Below are 19,002 nucleotides of genomic sequence, written 5' to 3'. Positions count from 1 at the left end.
CGGCCTTCAAGGGCTTAGAAATTAGCATATGAGCCTTCCTAGGTTTGCTTTCAACTAGAATACCAAGAGAACAAAGCAAAATTGTTGATAAAAGTAAATTGGAAAGTTGTTTAAAATTACATGCCCTATTTGAAAAATGAAAGGGTTTTTTTTTTTGGACTTGACTGTCCCTTTAAGTCCATTTTATATTTAAAAAAATGTAAAACTATGTTCATGCTGCCATAACTTTTTTAATTATTATTATTTTCTAAGCAACTTTCCCATTTATTTCTTTTGTCTAATTTCCTTTATTTTCTTGCTATCCTTTGTTGAAAAGCATACTTAGGTTCAGGAGCAGCAGTGAAATACTGGGAGCTAGCTGGTGATTGGTGGCTGCACTTTTATGCCTGCTGTATTTTCTCACCTGATGTGTTAATCTAGCTCCTAGTAGTCGTTGCTCTTTCAGCAAAGGATACTAAGAGAATAAGTACATTTGATAATAGAAATACATTGAAAATTGTTTTCAATTCTATGCTTTATCTGAATCATGAAGAAAAAAAATAATTGAGTTTTACGTCCCTTTAATCTGGGACACACTAAGCACATTTATATCACTGGTCATGTGTAAGATTTGAAGATACTAATTCCTTTAACAATAAACTACCCTGCTGTGTATTTCCCTCTGGCTTTTCAAAGATTGCCCAGTGATTTTATCTGAAACTGCAGCATAATCAGTTTATTAGTAATGTTGCCTTGGTAACTTCTGTTAACAGTGTAGAACAGAGCATGTGCTGTGCAGCTCACTCACTGGTAACTAAAGGTTTCACTCTTTTTTTATTTATGTCTGCTAGGAAATAAAATACAGGCTTTTAGATTTTAAACATATTACTAAAACAATATGAGACTTTTTTTCTCCATGCTAATTGTTCTTTAGTGAACTTATGTGTTGATTCACACTCATCTGGTACATATCTGTGTACTGTAATCATTTGATACTGTAAAAGTTGAGTAGTAAAACTCTTTGGATTTATACTTTGTTTAAAGTGAAAGTCAAACCTAGCGTTTGTGAAGCACTAGGATTGACTATTGAAACAAATAAAGGGGACTTTCATTCAGGAAGTATAAGATACTTCATGCAGAAAGCTCCTTTTATTTGTTTCAAGCGATGGCCGCTCTGAGTTGCTAAAGCAGCCCACGGCAGAACGCTGTTTTGACATTTTCACCTCTTAGCCAATAGCCGTGCAGTAAATCCGGCTTGGCGCCCTTAGGAGCCGGATTTCACGCACGCTATTTGCTAAGAGGTGGAAACGTCACCTCTTAGCAAAACGGCAATCTGCTGTGGGCTTCGTTAGTAGCTCAGAGCGGCGATCGCTTGAAACAAATAAAGAAGCTTTCTGCATGAGAATGAAAGTCCCCTTTATTTCATTAGTCAATCCTAGCGTTTCACAAACGCTAGGGTTGACTTTCACTTTAATGATTTTCTTGTTATTTCTGAAACCTGGAAATTCACACTAAATTTCACAATAGGGACCAGGGGCGAAACTACACGTTAACCTACCACTGCCTGCACTGATATCATGTGAGTGTGACATGACTACAGGGGTTAGTGTTTCTGTTTTACCCATTGGTGTTTATGTGTGTGTATGTATGTGACTGTGTGTGTATTTATGCATTTATGTATGTGTGTATGTATGTGACTGTGTGTGTATTTATGCATTTATGTATGTGTGTGTGTATGTATGTGACTGTGTGTGTATTTATGCATTTATGTATGTGTGTATGTTTGTGGAACCAGCAAATTACAGACCTTGTTACTACAGCATTGGTGGGGCAGGGGGTGAACAGTGTCATTATACAGTTCCACTATATACAGTATGGGGGGTGGACCATGTCGCTGACTACTGTGGTCACTTTATAAAGTACTGGGCGGGTAGGGTCAGGCCAGCCATCTCACCGGCAGATTACAGACTGTGTCACTAACTTACTATATACAGTTCTGGGGGGTTAAATAGTGTCACTATATATATATATATATATATATATATATATATATATATATATATATACAGTAATAGGGGGTCAGACCATCTCACAGACTGTGGGCGCAGGGTACCTCCTTTTGCAGACATGTAATCTGATTCACATTTTTTTTCTGTGTTAAATGTAAAAAAAAAAAAAAAAATGGAGGGGGAGGTGCAGTAGGGGGGCCCCTTCTTAGATTCTTGCACCTGGGCCCTGTGGTTTCTAGTTACGCCTCTGATAGGGACACAAATCTGTCCCTATTTGGCCTCAGTAGGGTTTATCCGACAATGACCTACAAAACAATGGAGATTTGGGTGCTAAAATTGCAGTGACAAGCTTTAGTAGTAATAAGTCTGGATTGACTCCTCCAATTAAGGCAAGTCCTGAGAGGAGACTATTTTAGCAAACACAGTGTTAAAGCATTAAAAAAAATCACACCTGGCTAGTAGGATATATCGATGATTAGTAGCAGAAAAAAATGTTTTTTTTAAAAAAAAATATTAATATATTTTTCTGTTCTGTATGAAAATGGGATATTTTTTTTCCATACTTGGAAGACTTGACATTTTACCTCTTTCCCGTTCTTATATAAATTGGTTATTTCCTACCCCTATTTTTTCATTTACTCTCTTCCTTTTCAACTTTCATTATTTTTTTATGTCTTCCTAGTACTTTCTCATCTAGATAAACTGTCTGTGTATATTTCTCCCACGCTTGTATAAATCTCCTGGGTTTTTTTATTCTCTACTTTCTTTGATTGACTGGCAACTTTACATTTGCAGTCTCTGTAACCTTAAACCATATTAAAATAAAATCCAGTCGATTGGTTGGTATTGCAATCATTTATTGTTCAACAATGCGTATAAGCTGGTTATTGCAGCAAGGTCCGTTAATTTCATGGTTAAGAGCAGAGTGCTGGTGCATTAAAGGAACAGTAAACACATTGTTATTACAAGACATTTAATTTGTATTGCTATAGAATAACATATTGGACAAACCTAAACATTTTAAAAAATAAACATTTGCTTTACTGCAATTTGTTTTTGTCAACATCCAAGCTGCGCCCACCCCTTGCCTCATTTGGAGGAATACGCTGATAATTTCTAACTGCTCATTTTGCAAGAAAACAAGCAGGTTGCTTGCTATTTTTAACTAGGGATGGCCAAATATTTATCAAAATTCGAAATTTAAAACAAATTATTTGTCTGTTCTAATAGAATGTTTGATAAACATTTGAAATTCATATTTCGAATATTGGGTTTTGAATTTGAATTAACCTTCTGTAATATTAGTTGAATATTCTAATTTTATGTACACTTTCTGTTAGCTATAGCATTTCCTTTCATATTCATTTATGCAATTCGAAATTTCAACATTCTATTTCGAATGTTCATATTATATCAAATATTTAGATTAGAAATTCGAACGTATATATTTGAACTATTATGAACATTCAAAATCAAAGCAAGATTTGAATTTGCTTTGATTTTAAAGAAATTTCGTCCTTATCGATATTCAATTGTGTAAAATTATATAAAAATATACAAAGGAATATTTGTTGTAACATTTGAATTTCAATTTAGCCACATTCGCCCATCCCTATTTTTAACACAATCTGTTTATTTTTATGTTTTACGTTGATTCAACAAATTTTGTTTCTTCTTTCTTTTATATCCCTTTAAAAATCTCAAACTATTAATTGCCCTTTTAAAAGCTGGGTATGATGAAGGGCTATTTGTAGGGATAATGTAATTACTCCACTTTATCACATTTCAGTAGAAAAGTGTTTGATTTTACAGTTCCCGTTATGAAAGTCACATTTACCTGCAAATTTTGTAGCGTAAGAACTACATTTCCTGTGAGGAAATGAGTCCTGAATGGTTTCCCTGGGAAAGCCGTCTCAGGATATTCATAAAGTCAGACGTGTAGATCAGTTTCTTAATTATGTGAACCAATTGTAGTGGAGATATTAATCTTATTGGAATTTCTAGTTAGGCTCATATATCAAATACATAGTTTAGTTCTCAACCCCAGAGAGAAATCCTAAATTTGTAAATCATCCAGTTAGTGTTTAGACAAGTAACTGAAACCTAGTCTGGCTATAAATAGTAAAGCCAATTAAATGTTACTTAAATATACATTCAGAGTATTTTAAGGCTGGCATAGAAATGTAAATATAACCTAGGTAAAAATGGAGGAAAAATTGAATACACTTTTTAAAATGATCTCCAACTTTGCATTACCTTTGCTTGTGGAGATAATCTCTCTTCCTTGTTATTTGGAGCCTTTGTGTAAAATCTATGACCACAATCATTGACTGTTACTGGCAGCAAAACATTAACCAAATTTGGACACCGTTGATCTCTTGGGAATACATTATTCTGTTTTCTTAGTGTTTACATTTAATATTAAATTCAAAATTCATCCTAAAATGGTCATGACTGCTTAATTTGGGTACATTTAAAGGGAAAAAAATGTTCTAATCAATTTAAAAAAAGCGCTTCTATATTGCACTATTGCTTGCCGATACTTAGGTGCGTTAAACAATCTTCCATTTTACTTCTATTAGAGAATGCACTTTAGCCATCTGACATCAGTTTGCAACAATGTTTATAGCAGTTACACATAGTTAAAAAAAAAAAAACACTAAACAAAAAACACACTGCTGCTATTGAATGCTAGACACATGCACACTCCTAAGCTCCCACCAGCCTACCTAGTCTTACTACAAAGTATACCAAGCGAACACCCCAAATTTTATAATAGAAGCCAATATGTTTATAATTGTATGTTCTGTCTAAATCTTGAGCATTTCATTTTTACTTTAATGTCTATTTAAAGGGACAGTATACACCAATTTTCATATAACTGCGTGTAATAGACACTACTATAAAGAAGAACATGCACAGATACTGATATAAAAATCCAGTATAAAACTGTTTAAAACTTACTTAGAAGCTCCCAGTTTAGCTCTGTTGATGAGGTTAGTCTGGGACATACAGTGAAAGGGGCTGAGAAAACAAAAAGAGCAGACACTCCCCACCTCCCCTCTTCCCTGCATACGAAAAGACAGATGACCTAAACAGGAGTCAGCAGGCGTCTGTAAACGCGCGTATACATCTGGCACTGTAGGGCTTGGTTAGGAGTCTGATTATCAGAACAATGTTCTTAAAAAAAAAAATAAGCAAAACTATACATTGTTACAAAAACACTACCAGATGGGCTATATAAATAGATCATCTACAAAATATTTATGCAATGAAAAATCTAATGTAAAATGTCCTTTTAAGTCAGTTCTGGTCTGACAATGCATTACTGATGTGGAACCGAACATGTCCGATGGCCCAGTCAAGGGCTCATATGTGTGTTGCCACCAATCACGAGAAATGTTTAGTTAAGGATCTGATGTGAGGTGTAGGCAAGCGCACTGGTGAATAGTCTATCGCATTAGAGGATTTTTTTTTCTTATTGCAGTTTTATCACCCTTTTAAGGGGAAAAATGATTTGAAAAATATTTGACTATAATTTTGCAGGTTATCTCCTGCATGGACTTTGGCTGAATATCATCAAGTGGTAATTGTGACTTTCCACATTCTATTGTTTTATTAACAAAAGGAGGAAATAGTATAGCAGTGATATAATATATTTGAAGTCAAAATGAAGGAAGTTGAGGTGAAATGAGGGCAAAAACATTAATTGCAGTAATTATTATATTTTTTACTTAAAACAAAACATGAAAAAGGACCACATTGCAAACTCCCTCTCACCGATAACAGAATTTACCAAAATGTGTTCTAGACAACTCAAGCAGAGGATATACCATGCAGGAAATTAGAATCTTAATAAATGCCGGAAAATATTTTAAAATAATTTTACAAAGAATTGATTGTGGCCTACAAAAAAAAAAAAATCTGACGTTCTTGCTGAATCTGTAAAGTGTGTTTAAAATAAAGTTATGGTTTATTTTGTTAGTGAAAAGTTTGTTTTTATAGAGGTGGAAAAAATTATTTGCGTTAGATGAAGTCTGTAACTTGGTTGCTCGATGACTGACAAATGTAATTCAATATTTTTTATGTGGTATGTGAAGAAATGGCTAAAATGATAAATATTTATAGAGGGATGATATAATCCAGTGATAGGTTTCTCCCACAGCATTCAATCTTTACTCTAAAGCAGGAAATATCACTTTTTTACCCTCGGAAAAAGGTGCAGCTAATATTTTACCACACAACACTTACACCTCCTCTACAGTTTAACAGACTGTCCACCACAATATTTTGCATGGATTGTCACTAGGCCTGAATACACCAATATCTTACCATTTAGGTTTTGGGCTAGGGTCAAGGTTTAAATCAGGACTAGAATTAGGAAGAAAATCATGGATACAATATCTGGCATCATGAGGTTAACCGGTGAGAACACGCCTCTGGTGGTATCATCACCAGAAACTTAAAGGGACAGTATACTGTAAAATAGTTTTCCCCTTAATGTGTTTACAATTGCTCTTTTTTACCAACTGCAGAGTAAAAAATGTATGAAAAATGAGCTTTTTAAGGTTTATTTCTGTATATTAAAGCTCTGATTTTGTGTTTTGAAGCCACAACCTAATAAAATGGGTTGAGCTTGTAGGTATAATCAGATCTCATTACTTTATAACATTGTGTACATATACCTGCTTCTTTATCTTATATCTGTCCTTAAAACAATCACCAGTACTTGGAGAGAACAATGGAAAATCAACATTTTATTACCTTATCTCTGCTATATCCAACTGGGAGTGTAATTTCTTCTGCTGGCTGTTTACAAAGCTTATCTATAGCTTGGACCTGCGGCCACAAACTTTCAGAATAGGTGGGGATACCACATGCTATATCAACTATTTCAAATGCCAATATAAGGGTAAAGGAGCTACTTGTAAACAATTTAATACACTCCAGCAGGTAAAGTGGATCATTGGGAACAAATTAAAGGGAGAATCATTTTGAGTAAACTGTCCCTTTAAATACAGATGAAGCATTTGCAGCAGCTACTTAATGTACATAGTGACATACCGGTTGCAAAATGAAGGCAATTATTCATGGTATTGACATTGTGTCACATTGAACTCTTCCTCTCCATTCGTCAAATACCTTATCTTCTCTGTTCTGAACACATACAGTATTGTGAGTTCAGTATATGGGGTAAATGAAGTGTTAAAATTGGAATTTGGAAGATATGTTTTATTTGACACTGATATGATCTTTTCTGGCTGCTTCTAGATTTATCTAATGGAACCAAAATGTAATAATAACTAGTTTACTGGGAATTAACTCTGGATATAACACAGACTGGTTTATTTTCATAATGGTGAGATGGTCTGTCTTACTGGAGTATAGATTAATCCCATCAGTATATTATTTGTATCATGACTGTATAGACAAACTTTCCTGTTAAAGGGATACTAAACCCAATTTTTTTCTTTCATGATTCAGATAGAGCATGAGATTTTAAGCACCTTTCTAATTTACTACTATTATCAATTTTTCTTTGTTCTCATGCTATCTTGATTTGAAAAAGCAGTACTGTAAGCTTTAGAGCCAGACCATTTTTTGTTCAGCACCTAGGTAGCACTTGCTGATTTGTGGCTAAATGCAGCAAACCAATCAGCAAGCTCTACCAAGGTGCTGAACTAAAAATGGGCCAGCTCCTAACCTTTTTATTACTGCTTTTTCAAATCAAGATAACATGAGAACAAAGAAAAAATGATAATAGGAGTAAATTAGAAAGTTGCTTAAAATTGCATGCTCTATCTGAATCATGAAAAAAAAAATTTGGGGTTAGTATCCCTTTAAAATACAACTCTGAAAAAAAATTCTGCCTTGTTTACAATTGAGGTTTTTTATGAACTAGTTTCCTATAGGGATATAAAGCCAGGGCTTGACAAGAACCAAGAACTTATGACGCCTAAAATGCTAGTGCTGGCACCTTACTTTTTGTATTCTTTGACATAACCTTTTGCCCCTACAAAATGTCACTTGTTTGTCAGTATTCTAGTTGGGTTCAAACTTGCTTTTTTAGCATTATATTGCAAAATATGTGTCTCTCTTTCACATCCAGAGCTCTGTATATTGAGATATTTCTAAATTTTGTCTATTTAAAATTCTTTAAAGGACTTCACAGTTCTAACAAGACTGCTTAGATAATCTCACCAGGAGAGGTAGATAGAGGTAGACAAGACAGGTAGGTAGGCCGATAGATAGAAAGGTAGGTACATAGATAGAAATATGGGAAATATGTAGATGTAGGTAGGTAGACAGACACATAGATATAGTTAGGTAGATATAGATACGTTGTTATTTAGAGATAACTATGATTTATCTCTATAGGTGCCCATGCTCCCTGATTCTGAGATCTGTCTCTAAACATATCCTAGGAGCGTAGTCTTAGGAAATACTTTTATGGTGGTAATTTAATATTCTAATTATAAATACAATTTCTGAACTTATTAACAGTAAATAATAGAGAGAAATAGCTGTAATAGACTAGTTGTGCTGTGATTACTACCATAGCTCACATTGAATGGAATCTGTTAGTCACGGTGTCTCCTCTTTCATGTGATCCCTTTTTTCACATTGCTTGAATTTTTTGACCTTGGTCTGACCATGTTTTGTTTTTGTGTCACAGCTGCCTTACCTCACGGTCAGAGGAGTTCCACGCCTTGCAGTGATCTGACAACTCCCCCTACCAGCCCTCACCACATCCTAACCTGGCAGACTGGGTAAGTCCTTAGAGAAGCATCACATTCCTTACATACTTACCTGCTTATACATCATAAGCATCTGAAACGTTTTCACTAACAAAGGATAATTGGGTCTTCTGGAACATGACATCACTGAGGGACAGATTTCTCATTGTCCAGATGGACATGGTTCACAGGTATTGAACCTGTCTGCTCAAGATCACAAACTGCTGCGTGCATTCGCTCCCCTTATTTATCAGGGCTGCCTCTGCTCTCTCACAGCTAATTAATTACACAAGATCAGAGCTTGTCAATCACCCGGTTTGTTTTAATCCGCCAACTCTGAAGTGGGGGTTAGGAAGGAGTGTTTTAAACCACTTCTTCATAAATATTAGTTGTAGGTTTGCATGCAGTGCTTGATAAATCTGCCCCGAGTGTAAAGTGACCTCTAATTTGTTAGTATTTTCATGACTGTATAATGCAGTAACTATTAAAAATAAAAAAAAGACTATATTACCCACATTTGCTTAAAGGGATATTTAAGTAAAAATTATACTTTTATGGTACATATAGAACAAGAGTCTTTTCAATTTACCTCTATTATAAAATTGACTTTGTTCTTTTGGTATCATTTGTTAAACAAACATATCTTAGTATGCTCGGTAGGACCAATGCACTATTGGAAGCTAGCTGGTTATTGCTGACTACACACATATGCCACCTGTCATTGACTTGCTAGATGTGTTTAGCTATGTCCCATAAAGCAGTATTGCGTTGCTGCTCTTGAGCTATCTTTAATTATGTGTTTAACTCCTTTGCAAGAATTAAAAACATTAGAGCATTTCCTGTTTGCACTTTGATCTCCCTTTAAGTTCCTGGGCAGTGTTACAAGTAGTTGAATAGAAGGTTGATTAGGGAGGGGAAAGTCTAGCATCATATTTTAACATAATGAAAAAGTGTGATTTACCCAGGCAGACCCATTAGCACTAAATATCAGTCTAGGACAGTGATGGCTAAACTTGGCACGCCTGATGTTACAGAACTACATTTCCCATGATGCTGTACTAGACTGCAGTGAGAGTAAGCATCATGGGAAATGTTGTTCCAAAACATCTGGAGCGCTAACGTTAGCCATCACTGATATAGGATATCAGGGTTCCTCAAATCTTCAATATATTTGTTTAAGCTTTTCTTTATCAAAGGAGGAAAATTCATACGATAAAGACAATTATTTTGTATAAGTGATTCCTCCACCCACATCTCATACTTGATTTAGCTGAATGATGACAAATCCGACTTTATCCAATCGTTGCGTGCCCCACTTGAGGTCCAGCTCGCAGGCATGCAACGATTGGATGAAGCCGAATTAGTCATCGCTCAGCTAAATCAAGTATGAGATGCGAGCGGAGGAACGGTGCGATGTTTACCATCTCTAAATAGTAAATATTTTACAAATGAAGCGTCCTTAAAAATGTAACGGCTAGATTACGAGCCTTGCGTTATGAGTAAAAAAAGCAGCGTTAAAGGGACAGTAAAGTCAAAATTAAACTTTCATGATTCAGATAGGGCATGCAATTTTAAACAACTTTCTAATTGACTTTTATCATTACATTTGCTTTGTTCCCTTGGTGGTATTTTTGAAAAGCTAAACCTAGGTAGGCTCAAACTGATTTCCAAACTGTTGAAAACCGCCCTTTAGCTCAGAGCATTTTGAAAGTTTTTCACAGTTAGACAGTACAAGTTCATGTGTGTCATATTAGATAACATTGTGCTCACTCCCGTGAAGTTATTTAGGAGTCTGTACTTATTGGCTAAACTGCATGTCTGTCAAAAGCACTGAGATAAGGGGGCAGTCTGCAGAGGCTTAGATACAAGGTAATCACAGAGGTTAAAAGTATATTAATATAACAGTGTTGGTTTTGCAAAACTTGGGAATGGGTAAGAAAGGGATTATCTATCTTTTTAAACAAATAAAAATTCTGGTGTAGACTGTCCCTTTAAGGCTCATAACGCTGCTTTTTTACTACCGCTGGTATTACAAGTCTTGCAGATTTAGGGGCACCGCACACTTTTTTTGGCCTTACCGCAAATCAACTTACGCAATTTGCGTATAGTCTATTTTCACTGGGACTTCCATAGCGCCGGTATTATGAGCTTGTCCTGGGAGGCCATAAAGTGAGCGTTACAGCCTATACCGTCAAGATTCGTAACGCATTCTAAAGTCAGTAGTTATGAGTTTTACACTACAACGCTGTAGCATAAAACTCATAACTTAAGTGCTAAATAGTACACTAACACCCATAAACTACCTATTAACCCCTAAACCGAGGCCCTTCCGCATCACAAACACTAAAATAAAATTATTAACCCCTAATCTGACGCTCTGGACATCGCCGCAACTATAATAAACATATTAACCCCTAAACCGCTGCACTCCCGCATCACAAACATTAGTTAAATATTATTAACCCCTAATCTGCCGCCCCTAACATCGCTGCCACCTACTTAAAATTATTAACCCCTAATCTGCCACCCCCATACTATATTTATTAACCCTAAACCTAAGTCTAACCCTAACACCCCTAACTTAAATATAATTAAAATTACTCTAGTTAAAACCTACTATTAATAACTAAATAATTCCTATTTAAAACTAAATACTTACCTGTAAAATAAACCCTAAGCTAGCTACAAGATAACTAATAGTTACATTGTATCTAGCATAGGTTTTATTTTTATTTTACAGGCAAGTTTGTATTTATTTTAACTAGGTAGAATAGTTACTAAATAGTTATTAACTATTTAATAACTACCTAGCTAAAATAAATTCAAATTGACCTGTAAAATAAAACCAAACCTGTCTTACATTAACACCTAATCTTACAGTACAACTAAATAAATTCCCTAAATTAAATACAATTAACTAAATTCAATACAATTAGCTAAATTACAAAAAAAACACTAAATTACAGAAAATAAAAAACAAATTACAAGAACTTTAAACTAATTACACCTAATCTAATAGCCCTATCAAAATAAAAAAGCCCACCCAAAATAAAAAAAATCTAGCCTAAACTAAACTACCAATAGCCCTTAAAAGAGCCTTTTGCGGGGCATTGCCCCAAAGAAATCAGTTCTTTTACCTGTCAAAAAAATACAAACAACCACCTCAGCAGTAAAACCCACCACCCACACAACCAACCCCCCAAATAAAAGCCTAACTAAAAAAACCTAAGCTCCCCATTACCCTGAAAAGGGCATTTGGATGGGCATTGCCCTTAAAAGGGCATTTAGCTCTATTGCAGCCCAAACCCCTAATCTAAAAATAAAACCCACCCAATACACCCTTAGAAAAATCCTAACACTAACCCCCGAAGATCCACTTACAGTTTTGAAGACCGGACATCCATCCTCAACGAAGCCGGGAGAAGTCTTCATCCAAGCCGGCAGAAGTGGTCCTCCAGACGGGCAGAAGTCTTCACTCAGACGGCATCTTCTATCTTCATCCTTCCGACGCGGAGCGGCTCCATCTTCAAGACACCCGGCGCGGAGCATCCTCTTCAATCGATAGCTTCTTCTACAATGAAGGTTCCTTTAAATGACGTCATCCAAGATGGCGTCCCTTAGATTCCGATTGGCTGATAGAATTCTATCAGCCAATTGGAATTAAGGTTGAAAAAATCCTATTGGATTGAACTTCAATCCTATTGGCTGATCCAACAGCCAATAAAATGCAAGCTCAATCCTATTGGATGATTGGATCAGCCAAAAGGATTGAAGTTCAATCCTATTGGCTGATTGCATCAGTCAATAGGATTTTTTCAACCTTAATAGAATTATATTGGCTGATGCAATCAGCCAATAGGATTGAACTTCAATCCTATTGGCTGATCCAATCATCCAATAGGATTGAGCTTGCATTCTAAGCTAGATACAATGTAACTATTAGTTATATTGTAGTTAGCTTAGGGTTTATTTACAGGTAAGTATTTAGTTTTAAATAGGAATTAATTGTGGTAATGATAGTAAGTTTTAATTAGATTTATTTTAATTATGTTTAAGTTAGGGGGTGTTAGGGTTAGACTTAGGTTTAGGGGTTAATAAATATAGTATAGTGGTGGCGACATTGGGGATGACAGATTAGGGGTTAATAATTTTAGGTAGGGGGCGGCGGATTAGGGGTTTATAATTTTTAACTAATGTTTGCGGGGTTAATATGTTTATTATAGTGTTTGCGACGTTGGGGCGGCAGATTAGGGGTTAATAAGTGTAGGTAGGTTGCGGCAACATTGGGGGCGGGAGATTAGGGGTTAAAAAATATAATGTAGGTGTCGGTGATGTTGGGGGCAGCAGATTAGGGGTTCATAAGTATAATGTAGGTGGCGGCGATGTCCGGAGCGGCAGATTAGAGGTTAATAAATATAATGTAGGTGTTGGCGATGTCGGGGGCAGCAGAATAGGGGTTAATAAATATAATGTAGGTGTCGGCGGTGGCAGATTAGGGGTTAATAAGTATAATGTCGGGGCGGCAGATTAGGGGTTAATAAGTGTAAGATTAGGGGTGTTTAGACTCGGGGTTCATGTTAGGGTGTTAGATGTAAACATAAATTTTGTTTCCCCATAGGAATCAATGGGGCTGCGTTACGGAGCTTTACGCTGCTTTATTGCAGGTGTTAGGCTTTTTTTCAGTCGGCTCTCCCCATTGATGTCTATGGGGAAATCGTGCACGAGCACATAAATCCAGCTCACCGCTGATTTAAGCAGCCCTGGTATTGGAGTGCGGTATGGAGCTCAATTTTGCTCTACGCTCACTTCTTGCCTTTTAACACCAGGTTTGTAAAACCCTATAATACCAGCACTGTAGGAAAGACAGCGGTGACAATAACGTGCACGTTAGTACCACACCCCTCATAACGCAAAACTCATAATCTAGCCGTAAATGAATTAAAGTGCCCCTGTTTTTTTAAATAATTGTAGATACTGTGTATTGAAATACTAAAGTTTACAATGACGGCAAAAACCAGATGAAACCCAACAAATAAAAATACAATTTGACTGTGTTTTATTTTATAATAATAAATGTAATTTGTGTATGCGACTCACATTTTTGTGCATTTTGTTGCAGTTCTTCTGTATTTAATGGTCTTGTAACATTGTCAGTAGTTACTAACACTGCATCCTCCTCTCTCTTCAGTATCCTTTCTGAACTATACTAATATATAACTAAACTACATGTATCTTATTCTTCTCTTTACTTTCCCTTTGCTATCCTGTGCTCAGAGATGCTTCAGAAAACTCGTCCACTATGGATGGGCCTGAATCTCCAAGTAACCAAAGTACTGATGAATAGAGGTACTGTATTAGCAGAACCAGCCAATCGCTATCATTGTGTAATTGTGCAAGAAAATCCATATTCAGAGTCTGTATCATATGTTCATCAATGTATTATTCTGTGTATGCGGCATGAGTCATGTTAGATTAGGAACCCATTCTGTTTTCTGTGAGTTTTTTTATATTTAAAACCTAGTTTGAACCTCTTTTCTTCATTATGGCATCTTGGTTTGCATCATTCATAAAGGGAGACAAGTCAAAATAAAACTTTTATGAATTAGATAGAGCAGCAATTTTAAACAACTTTCCAATTTACTTCCATTAACAAAATGCACAGTCTTTCTATATTTACAATTTTTGAGTCTCCATTTCCTACTGAGCATGTGCAAGAATTCACAGAATATAGGTATATGGATTTGTGATTGGCTTATGGCTGTCACATGATACAGGGGGAGGGGAAATAGTCATAACTTTTAGATTTTCTGACAAATTTCAAACTCATTTGAAGTTTAGACTAAGGGGCATATTTATCAATGTGCAAGCGGACATGATACAAAGTATTTATCATTGCACCAGCAGTTCTTGTGAATTGCTGGTGCAATGCCGCCCCCCTGCAGATTGGCCGCTAGCAGGAGGTGTCAATCAACCCGATCGAATTGATTTCTGTCCGCTGCCTCAGAGTGGGCAGACAAGATATGGAGCAGCGGTCTTTACTTCTGTTTCAGGCGAGCCTGAAGCCCAGCGCGGAAATAAGAGGCTTGATAAATATGCCCCTAAGTGCTGTTGCATTGTTTTTTTATCATGTATTTGTTGATTATACAAATCTACTTTAAGTTAGTATAGAAGTAAAATGCATTATTAAATATAGAACAAAATCATATTTTTAATTGGAATCCCGAAGCCCCATATGTTCCTTATCTTTGTTCAATTAAAGGGATATGAAACCTAAAAATGTTCTTTTGTGATTCAGACAGAGCAGACCATTTTCAAAAAGTTTCCAATTTACTTTTATTATCAAATTTGCATCGTTCCCATGATATTCTGTGTTGAAGAGATACCTAGGTAGGCATCTGGAGCACTACGTGGCAGGATATAGTGCTGCCATCTAGTGCTCTTGCAAATGGATAGCATTCTCGCAAAACTGCTGCTATATAGTGCTCCAGAACTGGGCCTGCTTTTCAACTAAAGTTGAATAAAGAAAAATGGATAATAGAAGTAAATTACAAAGTTGTTTAAAATCACATAGTCTATCTGAATCATGAAAGAAAAATTTCACTTCAAAGGATTCCTAGCTTGGGCAACACATGAGTAAACCAATTTGAATTCTAAAAACGTATTACAGCTGAACAAATCCCACCTTAAACTGAAGCTTGCTGCCAAGTTAATGCAGCATTCCAATTTTTTTTGGGGTGCAGGGAGTCTAAATTTAGCAAGTTGTGAGACCAGATGCCAATAGATACAGGTTCATCCTTTGATTTCCAATTGACTAGGTTTAACATATTAAAGCTTGAGAACAGATGGATCAGGTGCTTTTTTTGTCTTGCTCATTCAGAGATATACATAAAAGCTGACTTATAAGTAAATACCAAGATTTTGCCAATTTATTAATCTATTTAAAAATATGTTCACAATTGTAACCATGACCATTTTTTTCCCCCTAGGAGCTACGATAACTGCTACCTAGAGTCTGCACTGTATCCAGAACTAGCTGATGTACAGTGGTATGGACAAGAAAAAGCCAAGCCCGGTACTCTTGTGTGACCCACATTATCATAACAATGCCATTTGGAGATCACCTCACTGCCTCTCATTTGCCTTACCCAGATGCACTATCATCCCACACCAGCTTCTTCTACAAGCACTTTTCATTTCAAGTGAGGAACCCATGCAAATGAGGAACCCAGACCAACTCCTGCTATGTGCAACAGTGTTGAAAATCAGGGAGGCTGTTGACTCTGATGTGCCTCCAAATCCATGTACAATGTATTGAAAAAAACTGTGAAGGACGCTTATTTGTTTTCAGCTGGATGCATTTTTCTACTACCCAGGAATAAAATCACCAACATCAAAAAAACTGGACATAAAATTATTTTTAAAAACCCTGAAATGAAGGTCAACAGAGCACTAGGAACATGAATTGTTTTTTTCTTTTTCGGGGGAACTAATATTTTGCTATTTCTAAAATCCAAATTTTATTTTTACTTTTAAAAGAGGCATAAAAAAAAAACTGACATGTTGAAATGTCTCGGAATTGAGGTCAGTTTTAATCTAACCAAAGAAAAAGATCAAACAAGAAACGAGAGTTGAAAAATATCTGTTAAATGAAAAACTCTTGGCTGTGTTCATAGTTACTGTTTTGTAAGTACTATATGTGGGATAGATTTTTTTTTTTCTATACAATTAGTGCAACTATTGAACAATTAATATGGTAATAATTCCTGTGACTTGGCTAGAATTTTAACACTGTAAATTAATTATTTTCTGGTTCCGATGAACAGAAATAAAACTTTTGAAAGACCATGTATCTCTGTGGATAGAGAGCTAAGTTTTCTCTGAAACACACTTGTTTTCTGCCTCTGGTAATAATATCCCAAAAAAGAACAAACAGTATGATTGAAAGGGGAAAGGTTTATACCTATTTGCAATATAATCAACAACCAATCTGAGCAAAGCAGATGGTTTTTGGAGCATGAAAATTTAATTGTATAAAATACAAGATTCCACTTCTTATAGCACTTGTGAATCAAAGCGCTCTCATTCTGTGCGCATACTTAATTTTGTTTTCAAGCACATAAAGGTTTAAAGGGACATGATTGTCCTAATGTTAAAATACTTGAAAGTGATGCAGCCAACATAACGGTAAAAAGCTGACTAGAAAATATTACCAAAACATCTCTATGTAAAAAAAGGAAGATCATTAACCTCAACATTTCCTCAGTAGCCACATCCCATTTTAAAGGGATTCTAAGCAACCAATCAGAATGCTAGTCCCGGGACTTGCAAGGGAGGGTCCATTTGTCATAAGCAGGCACACCAATGTTACTTCCCTCCTAGTTTACTATGAAATATTGTGAGATTTGAGTGATATCTCAAGAGAACAATGTAAAGCAAAGTGTAACATCAGTACTGATAAAGGTGATTGGCAGTTTTTTGTGTTTTTTTCTCTCTCTCAATATACAGCTGTCAGTCGCTAAAGCATAACTGTTCACAGAGCACTTACTATTGTGACCCAAAGAAATTTTAAGGTAAAACATCTTCTTTTTTTACCTAGAGATGATCAGGTGATGTTTTCTTGTCAGCTTTATATAGAATATGGGTATTATGTCTCTTTAAGGAAGTTTTAAGGGACCACTACTCCTTTTTTGTTATAAATTGCTTCTTTGATACCAACCTATTTAAAAGTTTTTAAAGTAGTTGGAAAAATTTACAATTTTTTATGTTTGTAAAACATCTCAACATGTTTTCCAAAGTATTTCTGGCCCAATGTCTAACCTGAATTTGGTGTCTATAAATTAAACAATGTACAGTTGTTTTTAAGGTATTTTGACCTCTTCATTTAATAATTATGTACTTAATGGGACATTAAACTGCCAAATAAATAGAATGCCCTAATGTGTTAGAGTATTGTATTAATGCACTGCTTTTTGCATATAACGATCTGTGTAAATCTTGCAAAGCAGTTAAACACATGCTTAAAGTCCGCTCCAAAGCAGCAGTGCACTCCTGGGAGTTAGCTTAAAATATCTGGTGAGCCATTGACAAGAGGCATATGTGCTTTCTAGTTTACTTCTATTATCAATTTTGCTTCATTCCCTTGATATCCTTTGATGAAGAAGCAGCAATGCACTACTGGTAAGCCAATGACAAGAGGCATATAAGTGCATCCACCAAGCAGCAGCTAGCTAGGTATGCTATTTAACAAAGGATACCAAAAGAACTAAGATAGATAATATAAATCAGTTGGAAAGTTGTTTTAAATTGTAAACTCTATCTGAATCATGAAGAACAAAATGTGGGTTTCATGTCCCTTTAAGTATGGAAACTGTCATACAAATGACAGACTATTGTCACTTTGCCCATACAACTTGCAGGTACTTGACATGGGTCAGTATTCACATGTTCTGAAATGTTTGTAACTTAGCATTCCATGCAGGGGTTATAGGTAAGGTGCAGAGCGCACTATTGGCTCTTGTGCGTTATTGTATCTCGTGTTTTGTGCAAGGTTCATTGACAGAAATATGAGCAGATTTACTGTGCCTTTTGGTTCTTATATGCCATCACAATCTATGTTTTTATGAGTGAGATATATAGCAGCAATAATGCTTAGAAATAATCTTAATTGTTACATAGGTCCTGATGATCTATAAATCTCCAATCAGACGGGCCGATATAAAATTGTCAGCGCTGCTACTGTGTACTTCACTAAGGGGCGTCCTCTACATTTCTGTATGCGATGGCAAGATACGTACAAACAGGATTGTGCTCAACAAAATGAGTATTTAAAACACGCTTTAAAGGTACATTCTAGAATTCGGAATGGTATTATGCATAGACACTCATCTAGACGGTAGGTATGTGCATCTGTTCATTAGTTTGTGGAAGTAAAGCCAATAATGGCGGTGGGTAGCGGATTTGGTTATTTTCTGTGCAGGATTTATTTGTTTGAAAGCTCAAAGATCTGGCTTTACAGAAAATAGCCAAATGGCAATGCCCCGAGTGCACATGCCTGATAGACATGACCAAATAGGTGTTAAAAACGTGTTGCAAAATGAGAATTTACATTATGCCATAAAAAAATAGTCCTTAAATTACATGGAAAAATAATATTCAGTGTAAATGTATTTAGAGTAAACAATAATTTACAAAAACAATGTTTAAATTACAATCAAAACAATTTAAAGGTTTCCTTACATTACTGTTACTCAAAGAGTCCTTGAGCGTGTATGAAGTTT

General features: G+C 35.7%; 1 protein-coding gene across 5 annotated transcripts in view; it reads left to right on the top strand.

Moving 5' to 3' along the window:
- The window catches only part of FRMD4A (FERM domain containing 4A), an 818,993-nt gene extending 802,421 nt beyond the window's left edge, over positions 1-16,572 (top strand). For all 5 annotated transcript variants that reach the window (XM_053716492.1, XM_053716495.1, XM_053716493.1 and 2 more), the window contains exons 22-23: positions 8,665-8,758; positions 15,712-16,572. In XM_053716492.1, the coding sequence (XP_053572467.1) occupies positions 8,665-8,758; positions 15,712-15,811 (194 nt within the window). In that variant the 3' untranslated portion in view covers positions 15,812-16,572. The remainder of the gene's footprint in view (positions 1-8,664; positions 8,759-15,711) is intronic.
- Positions 16,573-19,002: the final 2,430 nt, after the last annotated feature.

The sequence above is a fragment of the Bombina bombina genome, chromosome 6, assembly GCF_027579735.1.
Source record: "Bombina bombina isolate aBomBom1 chromosome 6, aBomBom1.pri, whole genome shotgun sequence".
In the NCBI taxonomy this organism is placed as follows: domain Eukaryota; kingdom Metazoa; phylum Chordata; class Amphibia; order Anura; family Bombinatoridae; genus Bombina; species Bombina bombina.
Note: the sequence above shows the minus strand (reverse complement) of the source record. Positions and strands in the feature narration are given on the sequence as shown.